The sequence below is a fragment of the Seriola lalandi genome, unplaced genomic scaffold (assembly GCF_002814215.2).
Source record: "Seriola lalandi dorsalis isolate HSWRI2012SDOR001 ecotype SW California unplaced genomic scaffold, Sedor1 jcf7180002054959, whole genome shotgun sequence".
NCBI classification, from domain to species: domain Eukaryota; kingdom Metazoa; phylum Chordata; class Actinopteri; order Carangiformes; family Carangidae; genus Seriola; species Seriola lalandi.
This window is the reverse complement of record NW_019525510.1, coordinates 1,278,110-1,300,401: the sequence shown is the minus strand read 5'-3', so window position 1 is coordinate 1,300,401 and position 22,292 is coordinate 1,278,110. Positions and strand designations below refer to the sequence as shown.

General features: G+C 40.3%; 1 protein-coding gene across 2 annotated transcripts; it reads left to right on the top strand.

The window, feature by feature from the left end:
- The first annotated feature begins 420 nt into the window (after positions 1-420).
- On the top strand, positions 421-22,203 carry rufy2 (RUN and FYVE domain containing 2). Of its 2 annotated transcripts, XM_023395281.2 has the most exons (20): positions 421-720; positions 2,336-2,672; positions 6,564-6,737; positions 6,895-7,012; positions 8,145-8,246; positions 8,393-8,516; positions 9,556-9,620; positions 9,725-9,790; positions 10,663-10,732; positions 11,032-11,133; positions 11,252-11,368; positions 11,465-11,557; positions 12,407-12,481; positions 12,599-12,696; positions 17,716-17,835; positions 18,193-18,322; positions 18,419-18,513; positions 19,026-19,074; positions 19,318-19,398; positions 19,596-22,203. In XM_023395281.2, exons 2-20 carry the CDS (start codon positions 2,597-2,599, stop codon positions 19,737-19,739), a joined length of 1,899 nt encoding a protein of 632 aa, XP_023251049.1. In that variant the 5' UTR covers positions 421-720; positions 2,336-2,596; the 3' UTR covers positions 19,740-22,203. The 2 variants fall into 2 exon arrangements, with proteins under 2 accessions (XP_023251049.1, XP_023251048.1); XM_023395280.1 differs by lacking the exons at positions 421-720; positions 2,336-2,672 and adding an exon at positions 3,939-4,633.
- Positions 22,204-22,292: the final 89 nt, after the last annotated feature.

Genomic DNA, 22,292 nt, shown 5'->3' with positions numbered 1-22,292 from the left:
CATATCTTCATGTACTTCATTCACATGTACAGTAATGTGTGGGCGTGTATGTGTGCTCTCCTCTTGCTGTGTGCGTATTTTCTCTCTGTCAACCCTCTGCTACCCCCATCCTCTCCTCTCCTCTCCTCTCCTCTTCTTCTCCCTCCTCTCCCTTTCTTCTCCTCTCTTTGCTGTTACTCCCTAACCCCTCCCCCTCTCTGAGTCTCCCTGCTCTGTTGTCATTGGGTGCTGTGTGGGGTGAGGGTTGTGGTTTCTGGCGGTGATGTCTCCAGAGCGGGTACCGGCTTATTGCTTCAGAACTGAATGTAGCAACCTCGCAGAACATCTAGATAGCTAGGTAGGTAGGTAGATAGATAGATAGATAGATAGATAGATAGATAGATAGATAGATAGATAGATAGATAGATAGATAGATAGATAGAAATGTGAAAGAGAATACTAAGAAGATATCCCTATTCCATATCTGTTCATTTCTGCAGTAGAAGTAATAGTACCTTCTGAAGTGCCTATCATGGGACATCTGGGAGCGACTAACCGCTGCCTGTAGCTGCTACAACTGGACTGGGATTGACACAAGCCCCCTCTTGGCCAGTTTTCACCGAGTCATCGCCGACAATCTATCACAAGACCAGAGAATAGACTTATCCTTTTTTGAACCAGTCTAGTGATTGCTGACAATCTGCATAATCAAGAATCATCACTCTGCTTCTTGCTTCTGAGGTGAGATACAATTACTGCCTGATAACATAAATGTTTACATAATTATAGCACATTAGGGATGATGGTGTGAAACATTAAGTTGCTATAATTACAGCTGACAGTAGTGTATGTACTGCACATGTTGTAATGATCTTACTTTAATTTTTGTTGCCTAAAATGTATATTTTATGTCTCCGGATAGTTACTGTTTCTTGTTCTCTGCTAATCAAAAGAATAATAATAAATAAGATGCAATAAAATTTTGAGCATAGCACCACTCTAATTCCGGGCAATGCTGCAGAATGAAAGGCTGGCTACTACGATGAAACAGCATCACGCCCTTATTGGTGGAGAGAGGTTCCATTGAGAGATGCTGATTGGTTGGTCCAGCTGTCGGTCACGTGGAAGGGCGTGCTCATACAGTGATAAAGATGGTCATATGGTATAAACATACCACCCTGGAAGTAGTGTTGAGTAGTGTGTTTGTTTAGGTGTGGTTCAGAGAGAAGACAGAGTGGAGAAGGAAAGTGGATGGAGGGTTGGAGGAGAGATGGATAAATGATACAGAGAGAAGCTGAGAAAGACCCTTTTGAGTCATGTGCACTTTTGATGTGAAATCAGAATGAACTCCTATGTAGGCTGCATGTATCCGATTATGAATGAAGATATTGGCATGGTTATGCATGTTTTTTCTCCTTTTCACTTGCATCAGGATGAAAATATTGAATCAATTACATTAAATTCAAATACGTTTAAGATGAGGCATAGTTGTATGTTGTCATTATAGGTGTTAATGGTGTTAAAGTGTTAATGATGGTTGGTCTACAGACAATCAGGCAGAAAATGTATGAACAGCCTCAAAGCAGCACAGACGGTCACACCTGCAGAATGACAAAATGATGAAGAGGCTTACATGTTTATTGATACTGTGTCATTGATGGGTGAAACAGGTAGCACAGTAGAAAAACATGAAAGTCAAATATCAAGGCATATAAATACATACAGATACAGAGAAATTAAGTGTTAGGCAGAACACCATCAGGTCAACAGGAAAACAAATGCTGAGAAAGGACAGCAGCGGCCTGATTTATGAATTCTCTGCTGACTGGACACAGCCATTCACTGGATTAACTAAGGCAGCATACAAACAACAAAGGAGTCTATGGATCTGCAAGAAAGCGGTCATATGACCCTGGTCAGCCCGGAGCTATTAGAGAGAGAGAGTAAGTCAAACAGAGGAAGAGAAGCAGAACAAGAGAAACTACAAAGGAGTAAAGAAAAGCAATGGTTGTAGTAATTCAGGGTACTGTAGGGTCTGTGCCGCAACAGTTCGTCTCGCTCTGTGTTGTTATGGATCTAACATTGTACAGTTGGTGTGGTTGGACACTTTTACATCCATACTGTGGTGAGATTGAGGCCCACTGGATACATTCCTCATAAGCTGCTACTCAGAAAAAAGGTAAAATGCATTCTGGTAAAAAATCATGCCAGTTTTGGAGACGATTCTACTATTTTCTCATTAAGTCAAGATTTATTAGAGTTTAGTAGAATATTTCAGAGAATAACTATTTTGTGTATATTATTTATGACTGTGAGCATCTGTCTCTTACTGTCTCCGCTGTCTGTTCCCTTCCAGGCATCCCTGTCCAGCTCAGCAGAGACCCAGCACAGCCTGAGACTGTGGCAAAACTAGAGCAAACTGGAACATACCATATTAGTCCACCACAGATTAGGAGGGAGGGTCATCTGGGGAATCAGAAAATCCAAGAAAACCTGACTGTATTACACAAGTTCAGCAAAAACCAGACAGGAACGGGCCATTTCAGGGCTCAGGGATCTGCTTGATCTACTAACCTCATTGCAACACGGCAGTGGGCAGAGGAGAGCTCCACCTATCATGTACTCACCTCAGAGTCTTCACCGCTGGGGCATCACTCATAGTGAGAGCATGGAGCGGTTAGCCTACAGCCAAGGTGGGTTGAAAATTTCTATTTGAATGAATAACATAATCTGTTTTATGATGATATAAGAACCTGGTTCCATACATTGTTCTTCATAAAAGAAAACACCTTTCCGTGGGTCAAGAATGAGCTACAGTCACCGGTTAAATGCATAAGCATCCAAAAGCCTCTCTCCAGACTGTAGTTCACTCTTGACCACTTAACAATTTCTATTCTAAACCTAAAGTTTATAGATATTCAGTTATTTGTGTGCTATTCTTAAACCTAATGTCAGTGAGAGTTAATGGACAGCACCAATGATTAAAGGAAGCATCATGTTTGTTCGGCAGATTAAATTGGGAGCATAATCATAAGATCGATAAATAATTAAATCAATCATTAGTTGCATCCTTAAAATTCAAGTAGACTGCTAGTTTCACTTGAAACCTTAATCAAGTTTCCAAAGCCTACTCAGCCTTACTCTCTTTGTCTACTTCCTCCTCTTTACTGCTGCCTGTGTGGGTGTTTATTGCTTCCACTGCTTTGCCTCTAAATTCTACTTAATTCTGTTTTGCATTGCTATTTAAGTTTCCTCTATGGGTTCAACATGCTAAATTGTACAGTCAGAAGGGCTTTAGCCAGGCCTGTGGAAATATTGAGGTTGTGAGTCAAAATTCCCCCAGCAGAACCCCACCCACCTAGGAAATTATGGACAAGCCACCAATCAAACCCTGTTCATGTTCTCATCTTCCCCCAAAATGTTGTTTCAAAGCTCAGTCACAACGCTGCCAGGTATGTAATTGTTGCAGAGAATACTAAATCCTTTTTTGGCCTTAAAATTGTGCAATTGTTTAAAATTGTGTCTTTTGTTTAAAAGACAAATATATTTAAACTAAAATGATCAGACTAAGGCCTAAAGTTAAGACTTAACATGTGTAACATGCTATTATATATAGCCTTTATTTATTGAGAAATACATCAATAAACATTAATATATTCTTACTACTACATTGTAGTGAGTTATAAACTATTTTTAAAACGTTTATATAGTGCTTATAAATGCTAATTAGGAAGACTTAAAGTAAGGTGTTACCATCTTATTTGATAAGTTTATCATATGCTTTATGATAATCTTAATTTGATAAGTAACTGTAGTGGAAGTGATAAATATTTCCCCTGAATTGTAGCGCTGTCGTGCAGTTCTCTCTTCCAGCAGCAGAGGGCGGTAGGTCCACAACACAGCAGCCACTAAAATCATTACGTAGTGCTGCCTTTGTGTGTCTTGTGAGCCTTCTGACACCGCCCCTCCGGAGGGTGCAGCGGGACCATCAGGAGCCAACTCTCGGTTTGGTCTGCTGGCTGTAAACAAATCTCTACCACACCGAAATGTACGGAAAAGACACGTTTCTCGAGCAGCAGGTTTCCGCACTTTCCCCGCCGATGCTAACGATCACCATGTAGACCGACGAGTAGGTTTGCTGCCCGGGAGCGTTACGACGGTTGATTTCTGACACCGTAGCTGGACTTGTCATTGGTTTTGGCCGGTGGTATCGCAGGTATTTTTATGCTGCGGTTGTCATAATGGTCGCCGGGTGAAGTGAACACCAGAGCTAGCTCTTTGACGGTTAGCAAACCGTGTAAATCGGTCTGTTGTCGCACGGACCCGCGATAGCTACAATCTTTTCAGAGGTACATGAACATGACATCGCCCGCAGAGCACGACCTGGCTCTGTCCGAAGCGGACAGCAGCAAGGAGAAAGCACAGGTGTTTGGGATCCTGAGGCTGCAGGAAGACAAATCTGCTGCTGGTGATAAAGCTAACAGTAGCAGCACAGTGAGAGGAGGAGGTGGAGGCAGTGGGGGAGACGGGCGATGGCAGGCTCCTATCTTTGCTTTGGCCAGAAAAGCATCCGAGACCATTTCAGGGAGCATTCACGTCCTGCCCAAAGTGTCGGAGCACAGAACCTCTCTGCCAGGGGACTGGACCGTCCAAGGTAGAGTTTGGTCAGCTCATCAAGGGCCGTGTGTGTGTGTGTGTGTGTGTGTGTGTGTGTGTGTGTGTGTGTGTGTGTGTGTGTGTGTGTGTAGGTGGGGGGCTGATAACAGGTCTGATGACACCCAGTAACTGATTTAGGGACAGATGCTGAAATGTGACCCCTAACCCCTTTGCTTATCAGTCTCTCTACACAGAATAAGATGATCAGGAACAATCAATCATGCTGTCAGTTAATAACTGGAGCACAGTTACAGTCATGGTTTCAGTTGGTGGATGTAACAATGTGACAAATTACCTCTGTTTCCTCTCTCTTCTATATCTAACATTACTTCTCCATTATCTCTCTGTGGCCAATTGATTTTTCTTTGCTCAGCTGTGCTCTCAGGCTTTAATGGTACATCTCTCTGTGCTTCTGCTGTTTTAGACCATAACACAACTTTACTGCCTGAAGCATCACATGCTGCCCGGATGCAAATGAAATAATTGGTGTGCTGTTAGCCGTGTATGTTGTTGTAGCCAGTAACTGTGTAGCAAATCTAAGAGCTCTACTGTGTGGCTGTCAGTGTATGCCCATCAGCTAGCATCCCCTTCTCTTTGCCACACTCACAACTATATTTAGTTTCAGACTCCTTTCAAGTGTACATCACAGACGAAATGAAATAGGGTTGAAATGATTAGCCCATTGATCAGTGACTCAGGCCATTTAATAGGTTTTTTAATCAAGCATTAATGCCATACATTTTCTTGTTCCAGCTACTCAAATGTGAGGATTTGCTCTTTTTATCTTTATTATGTAATTGAATATCTGTGTGTTTTGGATGGTTGGCCAAACAGTGCAGGGTGGAAATGTCACTTAGGGATTATTTTTTTGTGATGCACCGATCCATCTTTTTCTCTCCTGGTCCTGTCAATGCCCAAATTTAAAGTCAACATACCTCAGTATGTTTGTAAAACTCATTGGATCGTTTTAATGTTCCGAATGAGAAACATGAGTTGAATTTATGCATTAAATTAAATCTTATATCACAAATTTAGCTTTATGGTTTCAGAGCTTTAGTATTATATCTTTTCACATCATTGAGTTAGATATGATATAGAGAAGTCATGTGAAGATACTGCTTGGGGACCTACTGCCCCAGGGCACCCAACAGTCATGCACCTCCCAAGAAATCATCTGTTGATTTGTCAGCTGCCTTCAGGCCGATGTGCGGGGCAATTAAAGCTCTTCCACATTGCTAGGAAACATCGTTTTGACCTGATATTGTTCTGTCCTGGTGTTTGGGTAAACATTAACCCGGAGGTCCACGTGCAGAACATGTATAAAGCCTATCTCTGTAGGAGGTCACAATCTCTGGCCCATGTAAGTGTTAAGTACCACTAATCATTCTGGCATACTGAATTTGCTGCTGCCAGGCACAGTTCTGCTATCGTGTTAACACAACATTTGCAGGCAAGACAAATATCTAGAAGCATGGGTACTGAGTGTCAAATTCATTATTTGTAGGCTAATTAATTTCCCGGTTTGGAAAAGTGGTTATACTTTGATCACAGATTTATATTATACATTCAGATCTGTTAGGGTGGACTCCTATACCATCTGTGGATCTGTGTGACTGCACTGACCTGACACAGAAATGTAAATGTGTATTTGATGTGCAGGGTGGATTCTGCCTTCACTGCACTTGCATTACATTTATTTTACCTCCCTATTGTAAGTATGTTTCTGAAAATCACCAGTTGTAAGACATCAACTTGGCCGAGTGACTCAGTTGTTCTGTCACATACAAACATAATAATATTAATTATAATAAACATTTGTACCATGTATAAATAAAGATAGTTTGCAGAAATGATTGTGTGACTGTCCTGACATGAGTATTTTCCATATATTCTAATTTAAGTGTTTATGTTTGGCTTTTGTCCTGCAGCCCTGCGAGACCCCATGACTATGGAGCGAGCCAACCTGCTGAACATGGCCAAGCTGAGTATTAAAGGGCTTATTGAATCAGCTCTGAGCTTCGGACGAACACTTGACTCAGACTACCCGCCTCTTCAGCAGTTCTTTGTTGTCATGGAGCACTGTCTCAAACATGGCCTCAGAGGTAAGAAGGAGAGAGCCTGTTTTAAATGATGTGGCTATATCTGCAACCCCCCCACCACTATTATAATTTAATGTCCAAGCAGCAGAAATGTGTGTGTGTGTTTGCCTTCATCAGGTTTATGTCTGACTCTCTTCCTCTTTGTGTCTTCTTTCTCCAGTGAAGAAGTCCTTTCTGGGCTTTAACAAGTCTCTATGGGGTCCACTAGAGCTGGTGGAGAAACTGTGTCCTGAAGCAGCAGAGATCTCAGCCTCCGTACGAGACCTGCCTGGACTTAAGTAAGGACAACATTTCTATACACACACAACACATACAGCTTGACCTAACATACTGGTGGAGGAACACGAGCCCACACCGCATATGCACAAGTAACATCATAATGTGACCTGAGCTGGATCAGGGAAGTACCTGAGTGTGATTTTCTTTCACTTCACTTTTCCTCTACCTTCTTTTAACAGGCTTTTTTTTTTTTAAATAAAAACAGGTGTAGATACATTTTCCAAAGATGTGACAAGCAAGTTAAATGTTAAAACTCTTTGCCACTTGTGACTTTTTTTCAGTGAAACCTACTACGGTTTTGACTGATTTACAAGGACACATATGAGTGTTGATAGTGCCCAACGGTATAATATGTCAACATATCAACATCAAAAACCCTACTGCTGCATCCCACATTAATATTCAGGTTGTGTCCTCTAGTGGCTGTAGTAAGGATCCCACTCACTTTAGTTCATGCACATGATTTCCATGTTAGACTTCACTTTGTTATTTAGTTATCAATCACTACATAGCAGAGCTTCCAGGCAGGGAATCAAGTAGTAATTTTCAGGTCTCGTCCGATCTAGCAAAATGGGGAACAGTTGTGGTGTTTTAGATGGAGAACAGAGTCTGTTTCCTTTTGGTGGTGCTGAGTCAGACCAACAGATGTGTAGCAGAGCAGAAATTTTTGCAACAGCAAGTATGGACTCAAAGGTTAGTGACAGGACAGTGCAGACTGCCAGTGCCTGCAGTTTTACTCTAGAGTAATGTTATGCAATAAAAACACGGTTGCAGTCATTTAGATGACAATGAGGGTAGGCAGTAAGGGTGGAACTCACACAACTGTAGATTACATTAAACATTCAGGGCAGGGGAAGAATTCTTTTGAAAAGGTTATGGTCAAATATTGAATTTAGAATTGTTAGTTTGAAATGAAATGAATATTTTGTTACCATCTCATAGACACACACACAGGCTCAAATTACAGAGACAGGAACAAAAAGGAAAAACCTGATCAACAAAGTGTATCATCAGACTGATCTAATCATGTCTCAGCACCACCAGCCTAAGACCCTCAGAACTTCCTAAAAAAAAATTATTGCTGGTGTGTGTGTGTTAATGTTTGTGTTTGTGTGTACGTGTGTTCTCCAGGACTCCTTTAGGTAGGGCCAGGGCGTGGTTGCGTCTGGCGCTCATGCAGAAACGGCTAGCTGACTATCTGCGACTCCTCATCACCAGAAAAGATCTGCTCAGGTATACACACTCCTCACACACACAAACAAGATCTATGGCAAAAGGTACATTTAACTTTTCTTGTAGAATATATATGTTATGTTTTGAGAACAAACGTTGGTTACAAAAACTGTGTACGATAATCTTGTTTAACTCTTCCTCCACAGTGATTTCTATGAGAATTCAGCGCTGATGCTAGAGGAGGAGGGAGCTGTGATCGTGGGCCTGCTGGTGGGCCTCAATGTCATCGATGCCAACCTGTGCGTCAAAGGCGAGGACCTGGACTCTCAGGTAACCACTTTTCTGAAATCATATTAGACGATTTGATTTAAAAATACATTAAAGCATCATCTTAATGTGGGTATGCTATCAAGATTAAGCAAATCTGATGATATGGTGTATTTACAGCTGGTATGCATTATTCTCTCAATTCTGTTCTCACTATGATTGGATCTAATCTGCTTGCACCAGAGGAGAGGAGTACAATTATGTCTTACGTCAACAAAACAAACTCTACTTCCAGTTCATTGAACTGAAACGTGAAACGGCTGTCACTCTGGTTTTCAAAGACAGAAATGTAGACACGACTTGTCTGTTTCGTCACATTTTAGCTATGGCAGGTGGAGAGTAGATGCTTTGGTGTCATGTTTCTACTCCATGGGTGGAGACTTTGTCCTGAGTGCAAACGCATATTCTCACTAAGGCAAACACCCTGCACAGAGTTCACACCTGAGTGCATGTGCCTGAATGAGATGTAGTAGTAATGTGAAGTCATGAGGAGGAGTTTGTTCAGATACTGTCATGTTCTGACCACGAGGTGAGGATTTACACCTTGAATCAAGATAAAATGATCAGATATTTTAATTTTAATGTCAAATCTCTTAGGATTCTTATATGAATGACATTTCAGTATAACCAACACCTTATAGTTAAGATGTCTTGGATTGGATGGATGGATTCTTGACTTTTGGTTTATGGTGATTTCTCTGTATATGTCTGGTTAACTGAAAAATGACTTCAATAAGCTAATGCAGACATACAGTGTTGGCACTTAGTGGCTAATTACAGATGAATTGTTTGACATTGCCTTCATGCATGAATTTGGGTTTTGTTTGTTTTGTCTGCGTTTTAATTTGTGTAACGATGTACTGATGATTTCAACATACCTAATTATTAAGTTTGTTTTGGTGGGTTGAAACAGCTGAAGACCTAATGACTCATTTCACTGAATCAATGGTTGTGCACACACTGCTTCTCTGTACATGCTGCCTCCCTCAGGAAATGTTATCAGCTAAATTTTTACTTTTTAAAATTATTTTTATTCTTTAAGGTCGGGGTGATTGACTTCTCCATGTACTTGAAAAACGACATAGATGACTACAGGAGTGAAGAGAGGTACGATCTGTCATTGTCTCTCCACTTTATTTAAACCATAGGGTCTTTAACGCCTCATAAGTGTGATTCAGAGCTCTGTTTTATGTCTGTTTCCATGGCAACAGGAATAGCCAGATAGCATCCATCTTGGATCAGAAGAACTATGTAGAGGAGCTGAATCGACAACTCAAGTAAGACATTTTTGTTAAATTGAAAACAGACCTGTCTGCGGGGATTTCACCAGAATTCATGGAAACAACAGCGTTACAAACTTTACAGATGTTCAAGGACTTTTCAAGGAATGGAAGTCCTGGGTTTAAAATGCTGTGTATTTTGTACCTAAGCAGTGGCTGATTGAGACAGGCAGTCATTCTACTTTATGTGTACCTTACGTTTTGCTTTATATCTGTTGAATGTCTAGTGTTGAGTCATAATATCAGAAGCAGATGGCCGAAAATTTGATTGCATGTTAAAATAGATCCAGTCAGTTTAGATTTGAACCAGTCTGGTGGTTTCAGACGTGCAGACTGGCTCATCGTTCCCTTCAGACAGATTGAGTAAAAGAATTTCAGTCACATTTCCTCTTTCAAATTTTCCTCTTCTCACAAACCTGGTATCTCCTTTAAAATAACTTGGATTGATCAGCTGCCATTCAAATTTTGCAGCTGTGATAGAGCTGAAAACAAACAGTTTCAACTGTTTCATGACTTGGAGAGGTTATTGTTAGCAAACCTCAAAATGTCTCCCCTCTGAACATAAGCCAAGCTAACAATGGCATTTATGTATTGGTGCTGTGGCCATTAAAAGTCAAATTCAGGTCCGTCAGTCTGTGTTGAGACAGTTCAGTCCTCTTAATCTGTGAATGCTGTTTAACCTCATGATCATGGTAACGGCTCTCTTAAGTCATAGTTGTCCTGAGCAGTATCCAACCAGAGGAATGAAAAGTTCCATTTTAAGGGTTGTACCACAACTAATACAGTCATATATTCTCACAAATCTGTGAGACTCCAAATGAACAGAGATTGAATATAATTTCTGTGTTTTTGTGTGTTTGTATTTCTAGCTCCACAGTCCATGGTCTTCAGGGCAGAGTTGACTCTCTGGAGAAGTCCAACTCTAAACTCATAGAGGAGGTGAGACTCACACTTAAAATATCTGTATATCAGAAAGAAGATGAAAGTCAGCACTGTAACCCCAGTCGTTATTTAATATGTAATCTAAAATGTGTGCTTGTACGGAGCAAAACCTCTAACTGTCCTAAACATTTTTGCCTGTCATACAGATTTACTTCATGACTCAAATGCATTTGTTAAGTTAAACTAGTCAGTAAAGGATCATGGTATGAGTTGGGTTCATCTAGTCTTACTGGCATGACTAGTTATCTGACTCTGACTCTCTGTCATTGTACGTTTCTGCATGTATGTATGTGCAGTTAGCCATAGCCAAGAACAACATCATCAAACTGCAGGAAGAGAACCAGCAGCTGAGGAGTGAGAACAGCCTCATTCTGCTGAAGGCACAACAACATTTAGAGGTACACAGACATACATCTAAAACTGAATCCAAAACTGTCGATCTGAAAATTAGACCCAGTTTGGACCACAACCCACTAAAATTGATGCATAATGATGCTGACATGTTGTTTTCTCTAGGTAGCCCAAGGCGATGTGTCAGTGGAGAGAGACACATACAAACAGTCTCGTCAGGGTTTGGATGAGATGTACAACGAGGCTCGGAGACAGCTGAAGGAGGAGTGCCAGCTCAGACAGGTCACACTGTAGCTGCTTGTGTATAGAAAATGTGTGGGATGTACAAGCTGACTGTGTAATAACAGGCTATATACGTATATTTGGTTTATTTTTCAGGATGTGGAGAATGAGTTGGTAGTCCAGGTGTCAATGAAACAGGAAATGGAGCTGGCCATGAAACTTCTGGAGAAGGATATTCATGAAAAACAGGTCATCATACATTAACTCATGTTTCACTTCCCTTTGTTGTACTTTTTGACCACTGGTTTATTTACAAACAAGGAGGAGCTAAAGTAGGCAGAAAGGATGCTGTAAGTCTCCAGAGTGACTTATAGTGACTGCACCGACTGAATAAACAAAACTTGTTGGCATTGTTAATGATGAGGCTGAATCAGTCTTTTTATAGATGTATTTAGACACAAACATTTAAGGAGGATGATCCTAAGAATGATGCTGGTGGAAGCTGATGATAACGAGCCCTTTGGGTGCACAGACTAAAAGTATGGCACCTGCCTGTACTTGCTCACATGGAGCAGTAATAACGTGCAAGCTCTTGTGCCCGTCTCTCTGGCAGCCCTGCCAGTGTCAGGCCTCTCACCACAAACGTGTGAACTCTGCAACATAAACACCAACAGCTGGCATTTGTAGCCGAGCTGTGAGGTACAGGAGATGCCATGGTGGCTTCATCATGGCAGCTTTTTCAGGTAGCTGCTGGGATCATTAAAACAATACCAACGGGTGACTCAACTGTCAGACTGGAGAATAATGTCAGCATCATTATCATGGGAATGTTTGTGTTTTGTGTTGATACATGAAGTTTGTCCTATTTTTATTTCAGCTTGTTTAGTACTTTTGCATGAAATATGAAAACAGAAATACGACTAAACTCCAAAACTGGCAAAGTAATTATCTGTGTGTATGTAGTGCTGAGTTCCATCTTGTACGCACTTCAGTTAGTGTAACTGTTTTAGGAAACCACAAGCAGCCACATGACAGTGTCAACAGCACAGACAGTACTGGGCCACAACACTCCTGAAACCTTCTGCTTTTGATTTACAGGACACACTGATCGGACTGAGACATCAACTGGACGAGGTCAAAGCCATCAATGTAGAAATGTACCAGAAGATGCAGGTACAGACACAAACACACACTCATCTTCATGTCCTCTGTGAGATAAATGAATGAAGTAGAAATATTGTAATCATTACTTACTATGACTTATGACAGCCAGTAACTCTCATTTCTTAGTCATCCGATGAGGAGATGAAGAAGAAGAATGATGTGATCAGCCGTCTGGAGGAGAAGACCAATCAGATCACTGCCACCATGAAGCAGCTGGAGCAAAGGTGAGATACACTGCCTGTAAAATAACAGCACACACTAATCAAAACACCAAAAATCACGTGGTCCCACATGTCTCCTCAGTACATCCAGCAGTGTTGAACTGTAGTCTTTCTTTAATTTACCTGAAAATACGCAATGCCCCTTTGGCAAAGTAAGTTTAATGACCTGGAAACCTTTTTAACTGGATTGACTGTAACACAAAGTTACAGTTACAAAACTTGTTGAGAAAGAACTGATTCTCAGCCCAAACTACCATATTATGATGTTATTTTAAATAATTGCATATCTATTAAGAGTTCTGCAGGGTTTAGGTTGTAGCTATGGAGAAATGAACTGGGGGGAAATGTGGGAAAGAAGGATTTGAGGTGTCTTTCCCTCGCTTGTGCTCAGGCTTTTCCTGAGTGGAAATCCTTGTTGCCTCCGATCAGGCTTATTCCTGTACTGTGTCCTGCAAACACAACATTTCTCAGAGTATAAAACCTCTCTATCTGAAGTGACACCATTGAGATTTTTACCTGACATCACAACATGGGATATGATTGGCAAGTGTCTGTCATGTGCTGAGCTGAGTCCCACGTTGTCTTTTGTGATCTATTTAGTTACTAGATGATCTGAACAATAGCTGCAGTCATCAATTACACAGTCTTTGTCAGTGAAATAACACATTTCTAAGGTTTTGTTGCATAAAGGAGTGTTCATTACTTTAGATTGTAGCAGAGGTTGTCTTAATTAGTGGATTAGTGCTATAAATAGCTGTGGGAAACCCTGGTACCTGAAGAAGATTCAGAAACTATTCCGAACCTTTTGATTTTCAGTAAATTTTGAGACATTCCTAAAAACATGTTTTCACTTTTGTTATTATAGGTTAGGGTGTAGAAGATGGGCAAAAATGGCAGTTTTATTCATTTACAACAATATCAAGTGCAATAAGTCAAGGGTTCTTAATACTGTTTGAAATTAAACTTTTCTTGAAAAGGCAAATAGATTAAAAAAAAAATTGTTTGTGTGTTAAATGTGTACGTTATAAACACACTGCCCAGTTGAAGTTTGAAGTAAAATTGCACATTGTTATTGAAAAACAAGAACATCTTTTGCATTATCGAAGAGACAAGGGACAAGACACCGAGACAATACAGGTTTGCATTTTTCCTGCAGATCAGTTCTATTAAAATGACCAATAATATGCTTGAAGTCCCTGAGCCAGTGCAGGGTTTCAGGGTGCCACCTCCACCTACATCATAACATCATTTCTTTTGAATAGATTTCAGTGAAACAAAATATTAACCTTCAGGGAGCGAGCAGACTTGCTATTTCAGACAGCAAATGCCACACTGTATACTGACTGGGTGAAGCTATTTTTTAGGCCATCATCTACTAACTACATAGATTACAAGATGAGATATTTCAGGGTTTGCTAAACAGTTTCCTTGTGTTTCCTTAATTTATCAAATCTGATAAGACAATCAGTGTGTAAGTGCTCCATATCTGTTTCAGTCATTATAAGATCTGCTGGTTCATTGATAGCTTATGGTCCCTCCTCATCCCATCGTCTCCCGGTCAACTCAGTCCATCCCTCCCCTCCCCAGTCCCATTGGTTTGAATCTCTTCCATCCTATTTGTGATTGGCTGTCAATGTTTTTTGCTGCTCTAAAGGTTTCTGTAGGTTGCTAGGATGCAGACCCTGGTTACACTTGTTATTTTCACCGTGAGTTTTGTGCTGTTGTGGTTGAAAAGTCTAATGAAGAAGTTAAAACTGCTCTGATTAGAGCCCCTGTTTAAAATCAAATAATTTATTTATGCCATCTAATGAGAAGTTAGAAAGAATTTAACATGCCGTTGAGGTTAGAGAGATCGAACTAGGGATGACTGCTATAGGTGTTGCTGTTAGCATAGAGCTTGCTTTCCAGGCTTAACTGTCATTATGATTGTAAAGCTCTGCACTTTTCACCAGTTTTTGTCTGCTGTAGTTGTATTTCATTTATCTGACCACATTACCTTTTTCTGCATCTCCTCCCCACCTCTAATCATTACTCATACACTTACTGTGAAAGGAAATACTGTATATCCAGACTGCAGAAATCTGATCCCAGAGTGAATCTGGCAGCGTGAAATCAGATTTTGATGTTTTAATGCCTTTCATTTACACTTCCTGCTGTGCTTGTGATGTTGAAAGTCACTTAAAGTGTTTAGTGTAACCGGGCCACATAGAATACTGATGTATTGACATCCTTTCTTCCTTCCCTCCTTTCTTTCCTCCTTCTTTCCTCCCTGTTCATCTCTTTTAAACCATCCATCCAATCATCCGTCCATTTTGCTCCCTTGAAACCTCTATGATTTGTCTGTTTTCCTGATTTTATCCCTGCTCCTCTGTGCAGTGATAAGGACCTACTAAGTCAGACCAGAACGCTTGCTATGTCATTTGTTAAGTGTGCCAGCACAGACACAGAGCACCAGTACAAGCTAGTCAAGGACATCTCCTTCTGAAGACAGACATATGCACATACGCACACACATGCATCCACATGATTGCTTATGAATGAATGAATAAGTGGACTCAAATTAAAGTAACATTCCTGTTTTTTTGCACATAATATTCAGATGGTTTTATGGCCTGAGTGCAGCCACAGAATCAGGTGAAACTGGAATGCATTGTTTTGGTCATTTAGTTACTGAAACACGATCATCATCAGCAGAGAGCTGGGATTCATGGAGACCACCACAACATGTTCCATGGTCTTTAGTTAAATTGCATTCATACAACTTTTAACAGTTGGGTTTGTGCTAAATGAGGATACGCCCTGTCAGTCTTGCTGTTCCTCACTTAGCATCATCAAAGGTTGTGTTGAGCCGTCAGAGAACTGTCTGAATATTACCTCAGTTATACTTTAATAGAAACTTGAAAAAAAACATTTTAAATTAACCACACGACTTTATCTATTCACTCACATGCTCAGGCATGCACACACGTACATACACATGCTACACATTCTTCCTCTCTCTGGTAGTCAGTTTATATGCAGTATCACTGACAGTAAGATAACTGACTGTTTGGACTCTGAATTGTAATTAACGAGGCGTCACATTGAGTTAAATGAGAACAGTGAGCTGTACCACTCATATCACAACTACTGAGAGGTTTTATCTGGCAATCCCCAAAGCCACTGCTTGACAGAGTTGAGTCACTGTGGTATTCACAGTAGGGACTGTACAAAAGTTATTGAGGAAGGGCGGTTTACACATTAGGGGAGCTATCTTAGGGCCGGCACACAGAGCAAAACACATTGCCATATGAGTGAACTGGTATTTTCCTACAACACACTCCTCCTTTTCGGAACTTCCTTCCCTCCTAAGAATTTTTGTCCTGTCCCATAGTGGCCTCCATATTGGCTCTGCTGAGATTTTTGAGTAACTGCTTCTGTGCTTTGCTGTCTGTCAGACGGGGGCATTTGCTTTAACCTTATTGTTCAGCTTGAAGCTAGAGCGGTAAACATGAAACCTATCATACAACCCAGACAAAGTGTTTCTACAGCTGCCTGCATTTCATCACAGTCAGTCAGTGGTGCCCACTACAGATGTTAAGTCAGACAGGAGTGTGACACCTCCTGCTTTTAATTTGTTGCCAGTTTGCTCTGCATGTATTGCACCTCCTGACCTGCTTCTGACCAGCTGTGATGACCCTTGCTGTGTCTGAAATCAGTCCCTCATTCGCTCACTCAGTCACTACTCCCTATATAATAGACACTCGGTAGTTTACTCAATGGTGAGAGGTAAATTGAGATTTTGGGCACTTATAAACCATCATCATTTTGTGTCATCCCTGGTGTGTCACATAATAAGATTATATAAACAAACATTTAGGCAGTATATACAGTAGAGCATATGTTCTATAAATTTCAACACTCAAATAAAATGGCAGAGGGTAAATGTAGTGCACTGTACCTTTTTAAAAAGGGAGCGATTTCGGACACAGCCCATCTCGTTCTTGCTCCTTGTCCTCCTGAAGATTCACCTACGCTGAAAATTGTAAGGTTCAGTCAAGTTTTGTAGATGTAAACAGCTCAGTGGGACCAGCAGCTTTAGCAAAATTCATGTGCATTGTTTCTGCAGAACAGACAGCTAAGCCCAGTGTAAAGACTTGTAGTTACACAGCTGTAAACCTCTGGAGCTTCTGTCAAGGGACCCTGAATGTGTTGTTGTGTCTCGTCTTGGTATATTTATTGACTTTTGTGATATATCAGGAAGTAATCATTCTACCTATTCTAACTCCACGTTCATAGTACTGTAACTCCTCTCAGTTTGTAGAAGAATAAAAACTCAGTACAGCTGTTGAAAACTCACAACTACTGTCTTTTACCACCGTGACAAATAAAGTTAGATGTTTTGAAAGTAGTGTGGTTTGAGTTTTTGGCCATGATCTGAGTGGATCTTAATCATTGTTAAATTCCCCAAATCCCCAAAACATGCAGTGAAATAAGTTTCTTCCCTGTGCGATACTGGATGAAAAACAATGACATTGGCATATTTTTCAAAATCAAAATGCTGTGATTGTGTAACAAAGTAGTGTGTATAGTGTTGTAAAAGACAACACAGTGATGCTATGCTCCAGTTCCCTCTGTCTGAGTGCTCTAAGATGCTGCATTCAGTTAGATATTCTCTCTATTTCTTGTCCATTCAGTTGCTTTAAGGCAGTTGTTTTATCGTGTGTCTTTATTTTGGACTCATCACCCCTTTGTATTCCTTACTGAGCTCTGTTTTGTTCACCTCTCATCCCTGCACTCTTAAATTTTTACCAACAATGCAAATTACAACGCCATCCTTCACCCCAACCTTCTTCATTCACCCTCAGCCATACTTCCTTCATCTTCCCCCGCCAGAAACCTTAGTTCTTTACCTCCCTCCTTACCCATTGTCGTCCTTCCCATCTTCCTCTGTCCTTTTCTGCTTTCAACACCCCAACCCCCCCCCCCCCCCAGTTTTTTCTCTCCATGGTCCTGAGTTTGTCCCTGGTTATAATGGTGCAGATTACAGGAGGCAGAGAGGCACCGCACCTCGGCCGAGGAGGGAACCAGACGCTTCAAGTTGGACTTTGCCAACAAGGCCGACAGTCTGCAGCGGCAGATCGAACACAGAGAAAGGCAACTGTAAGAAAAACACCTCCAAACACAGACTAACTGGTAGACTTATGCACACACATCAACACTTAATCTAGAGAACCTGTGTATCGTGGTTGAACTGAAACTTGTTGGGGTCCTAATTCATGAACCAATTAAAACAGTTTGAAGCATGGCACATTTCTCTTAGCAAAGGTTTGTTTACTTAATTGCTCAGGAGACTTCCTCTTATACAGCTGTTGTTGATGATGTGTGATTTTAAAAAGCAAGACAAACATTTAATACAAATATAAATCAATATGCTCTAACATAATCTATTCCTCACCCGTTTGTCCTCCTTACTATTGTTATTGGTGTTGCGTGCATATGTTTGCGGTGCTCCTGTAGCCAGCAGCTGGAGACAGACCTGAAGATTGAGAGGGAGTGGAGGCAGACATTACAAAATGATCTGGACAGAGAGAGAGAGACGGTAGCTCAGCTCAGCACAGAGGCGCTGCAGATCAACGGACTAAAAAAGGTAAGAAGGGAGAGACAAGGAAACATAACCATGTATATAATATTATACTATATGTGATACATGTGTTCTCTTGTTTGTGTTTTAATATTTTTCCAGGAGTTCCATCGTCTCCAGGATGAAAACATTCAGCTGAAGACTATCTGTGAAGACCAAGAACAAGCTCTCGAGGAACTAGGCTCCAAACTCAGCGAGTATGCATGTTTAAATTAAAAATGCTCTCTCTATATGGGAGTCATGCTGTTTTTGCAGACAGTTTATGAAGCTGGAAGATAGTCTGTCCAATGTAAGATTTGGAATATGTAACAAAGTTAGTTTTTAGGTTTTCTTTGGAGAAAAAAAACAATTAGCCCTTTAAGAAAACATATTCTACAAGGATTAAATTACTTCAACTAACTACTTTATCATAAATTCTTGAAGGCACTATGAACATGGAGGAACACACCATATTTTGGCATATTTTAGCTCATTTACAATAAATCAAATATATTTTACATTCTCGCAAACAAGTAGTTTACAGATCTTGAAAACGAAACAAGCCCCCCCCCCCCCAAAGAAACCAAAAAGAGAAGCTCCAAGTTATGTTTTTTTTTTGCTATTAATAATTCTTGAAGTATAGCAGCCAAAAGATAAATAGTTTATGACCTGTGATGGTTAATTTTATTTATTTCATTTACCTGCACTGTCCTATTCATTTTGTCGTCAGATCCAAACTGAAGATTGAGGACATCAAAGAAGCCAACAAAGCTCTTCAGGTAAAGCAGCAGTCACTTCAAGAGATAAAAAAGAAAACAGCAGAACACAAGTCTTTAATCTAAACCTTCTCCATCAGCAAGATGTTGAGTTTGATCGTTATTAAATATAAAATTATTAAAAGAACTTGAGAGAAATAGTGCGTACTGTACCTGCATCTTGGTTATGTGTCATTGACAAAGCTGATTTGGGATCAGTGAAGTAGGGTACATAATGTTGTGATTTGATGTGTGGTGTTGTTTCAGGGGGGTCAGGTTTGGTTGAAGGACAAGGAAGCCAGCCACTGTAAGCTTTGTGAGAAGGAGTTTTCCATCTCGAGACGAAAGGTCAGTTTTACACATCTGCATTTCCACATTGAAAATCCCACAGTCACAACTAGAGTTAGAAATTATCTTGGTTTTTTGCAAAGATTTAAACAAATAATGAAAGGAAATTGACAACCAATAGAAAATTAATAAACAGCAATTTATATTTGCAATCCCAACACAAACCACTAATATTTATGTCCCGTGTCTGTCTCCAGCACCACTGTAGAAACTGTGGGGAGATTTTCTGTAACAGTTGCTCGGACAATGAGCTTCCTCTGCCCGCCTCACCAAAACCAGTCCGAGTCTGTGACACCTGCCACGCCCTCCTTCTCCAGCGCTGCTCCTCCAATCCAACGTGAGGGAGTCCCACACATCTATCAGGACTGCTTCAAACTATAACAGACTACACCCGTAAACACCCACCCTTCAGTCCTCTGTAAGACACATCTCCTAATTTATCTTTGCTGCTAGGAATGGACCATGCGCATGAACATGAAGACCACTTGATCAGTCTAGATACATGTTGAAGAAGGAAGTATCCAGGTACCCAGTCACCTCACAGTCATTTTTCTTTCAGGTCCGTCTTTGTTTGAAATCACCAATTTGTCTGCTGTGTAAAACATTCAATCAGTCCACTATAAAGGCCAAGATTTCTTACTTGATAACAGTTGAGTTGGAAAAGGAAATAGTAAGAGTCCCTGGTCTACTTTAGTGTCATAAACAATCATGTCAGTCCTCTGTCAAGAGAGAGTACAAATTGCCTTTGGGTGAATCCAAGTGTTGCACTGGCCTGACTTAAAGGGCATGAAAAGGCCACGTATGACAACTACACTTTCCAAAATTCAAAATATGCTCAACACAATACAACAAAGTTCAAATATAATAAAGGAAACGTTGTGACTGGTGGTCATATTAAAAAAAAAGAAAAAGACAAAAAAAAGAGGAACAGCTTAGCAATGAACTGAAAGTGAAACTGCACTGTCTGTGATTCGCACTGCTGCAGATTAATGCAGATGTTTTTTTCAGCCAAACCTACAGTCGTATGTGGTACTGCATTATAATGTATGCATCAAGCCTCAAACTGTACACAGAAAGTGTATAGCCAAACAGATGTGATTATATAATTTATACATACAGTATGGTGGCCTTGTTACTGTTGAGTCTGACTCCAAAGCACTGCCCTTTGAGGTGGGGTGACACAAACTGTTAAGGCAACATTAGCACAGGCGCAAAAGACTGAATCAACTTGACAGGTTAAATCCTACTAGATACTAAACTGACGTCGACTGGATATATTCTGTTTAGTTTGGATCAGAAATGTGCCACAAAATGAAATTGGTCTCAGTTTTTCTGTTCATGTTTGAAGTGCAGTTATTTCACAGAAGCAACATAATTATATTTTGTACCTGCCATCATCAAAGGTCTCAGGACAAAAAGTCCTGCTGGTCAGATCTCTACTTTCAAAATACGAAGTGTTCAATGCGCCACTTATCGACAAACTAATTCCAGGAACATTCATTGCTCCAAACAGGTTTAGCTCAGTTGACACAATAACTGTACTAGTTCCCCATGGGACTTTAAAAGGAACTGAAACTTTTTTCCTTTACGATGTGTTGGTGCTAATTGTGCCTGTGTGAATGCATTGAATATCACCTACTAGGGCTTCTCATGTTGCCAAATGAACCCTGTATTTTCTACAGAGAGGATTTCTGTAGAGATAATAGCAGCCTAAAATAATGGCCCAAGATATTTTAAAGTAGCAACACTAGCTTATACTAGCCAAGCAAGCAGTCTAGATTAAAGGCACATTTCACTGTTTGAGACACTAATGCAGAAGATTCTGCTTAAAGGACCAAGAGAAGCAAGAGGTGGCATCATTACATCTTTGGCAGGTGATTTAAATCAAGGTCAGTCTGTCTGACTCTTGCTGATGACCCACTGATGGCTCTTACAACATGACCACTTCACTGGCTAGTCAGTGGTTGTTCAGAATAGACTTGAGTGTTACACACATCTGACAATATATCCAGTTGTTTGTAAGCAAGGATGTTTGAACACTTTCCAATACTATATTTCCTGTAATGTAGATTAATTTGAAAGTATTTATATTAGATTTTGTGTTTTATGCACATTCATTTTTACTTTCAGAAGTCCAGGGAACTTGTTTGAGGTTTCCCTGTTCACTTGAAGTTAGTTGTAATCTGTGCAGATGGAGATGTTGAGGAAGATCCGCATCTTACTGCTGCTCCATTCCTGTGAGGGAAAGTTTGAAACTCTGAACCATTTTTATTTCTTCTTCTTAAATCAAGATTGAGACATGTGATGTTTGTGTTGTCAAACTAATGCTGATGACTGTAAAATACTTGCTCTTCAGAGATGGATTATGATACAAGTTCCACTGCACATTCTGGTTTGTACTTGTAGACAGTGTTTACAACCTGTGATTTTTTTTTTAAGAACTGGAAGAATTCATTCCCATGAAGAGATAAAACAGGACTTAGTTCATTTCAAGAAGTGTTTTTCTTGTTTCAAATATTTATAAAATATCACAAATTTATCATATAATCATTAAGCACTACAGGCAAATGTTTCCGAACTGCACCAGGCCTGAAACACTTTGTACAGTGTTGCTCTTACAAATCTCCCAGCATTCAGTGGGACTTGTACAGTGTTGATACAGCTGTATGTTGTATATACAAATTGTTGATAATCACTGTGGCCCTTTAGCTTACTAAATCCTGCCAGTTTAATATCAGCTCTATTGCCAACAGTATGTTGCCTTGACTGTGTAACAGATTGAGATTAAATCAAGTTACAGACAGATTCGCTCGTGTTGGTTTACTGTCATTTTATTGTAGGTGACTGAAAATTTCCTTTTATCATTTACTGTTGTTGCACTTTGAGGTCTTTTT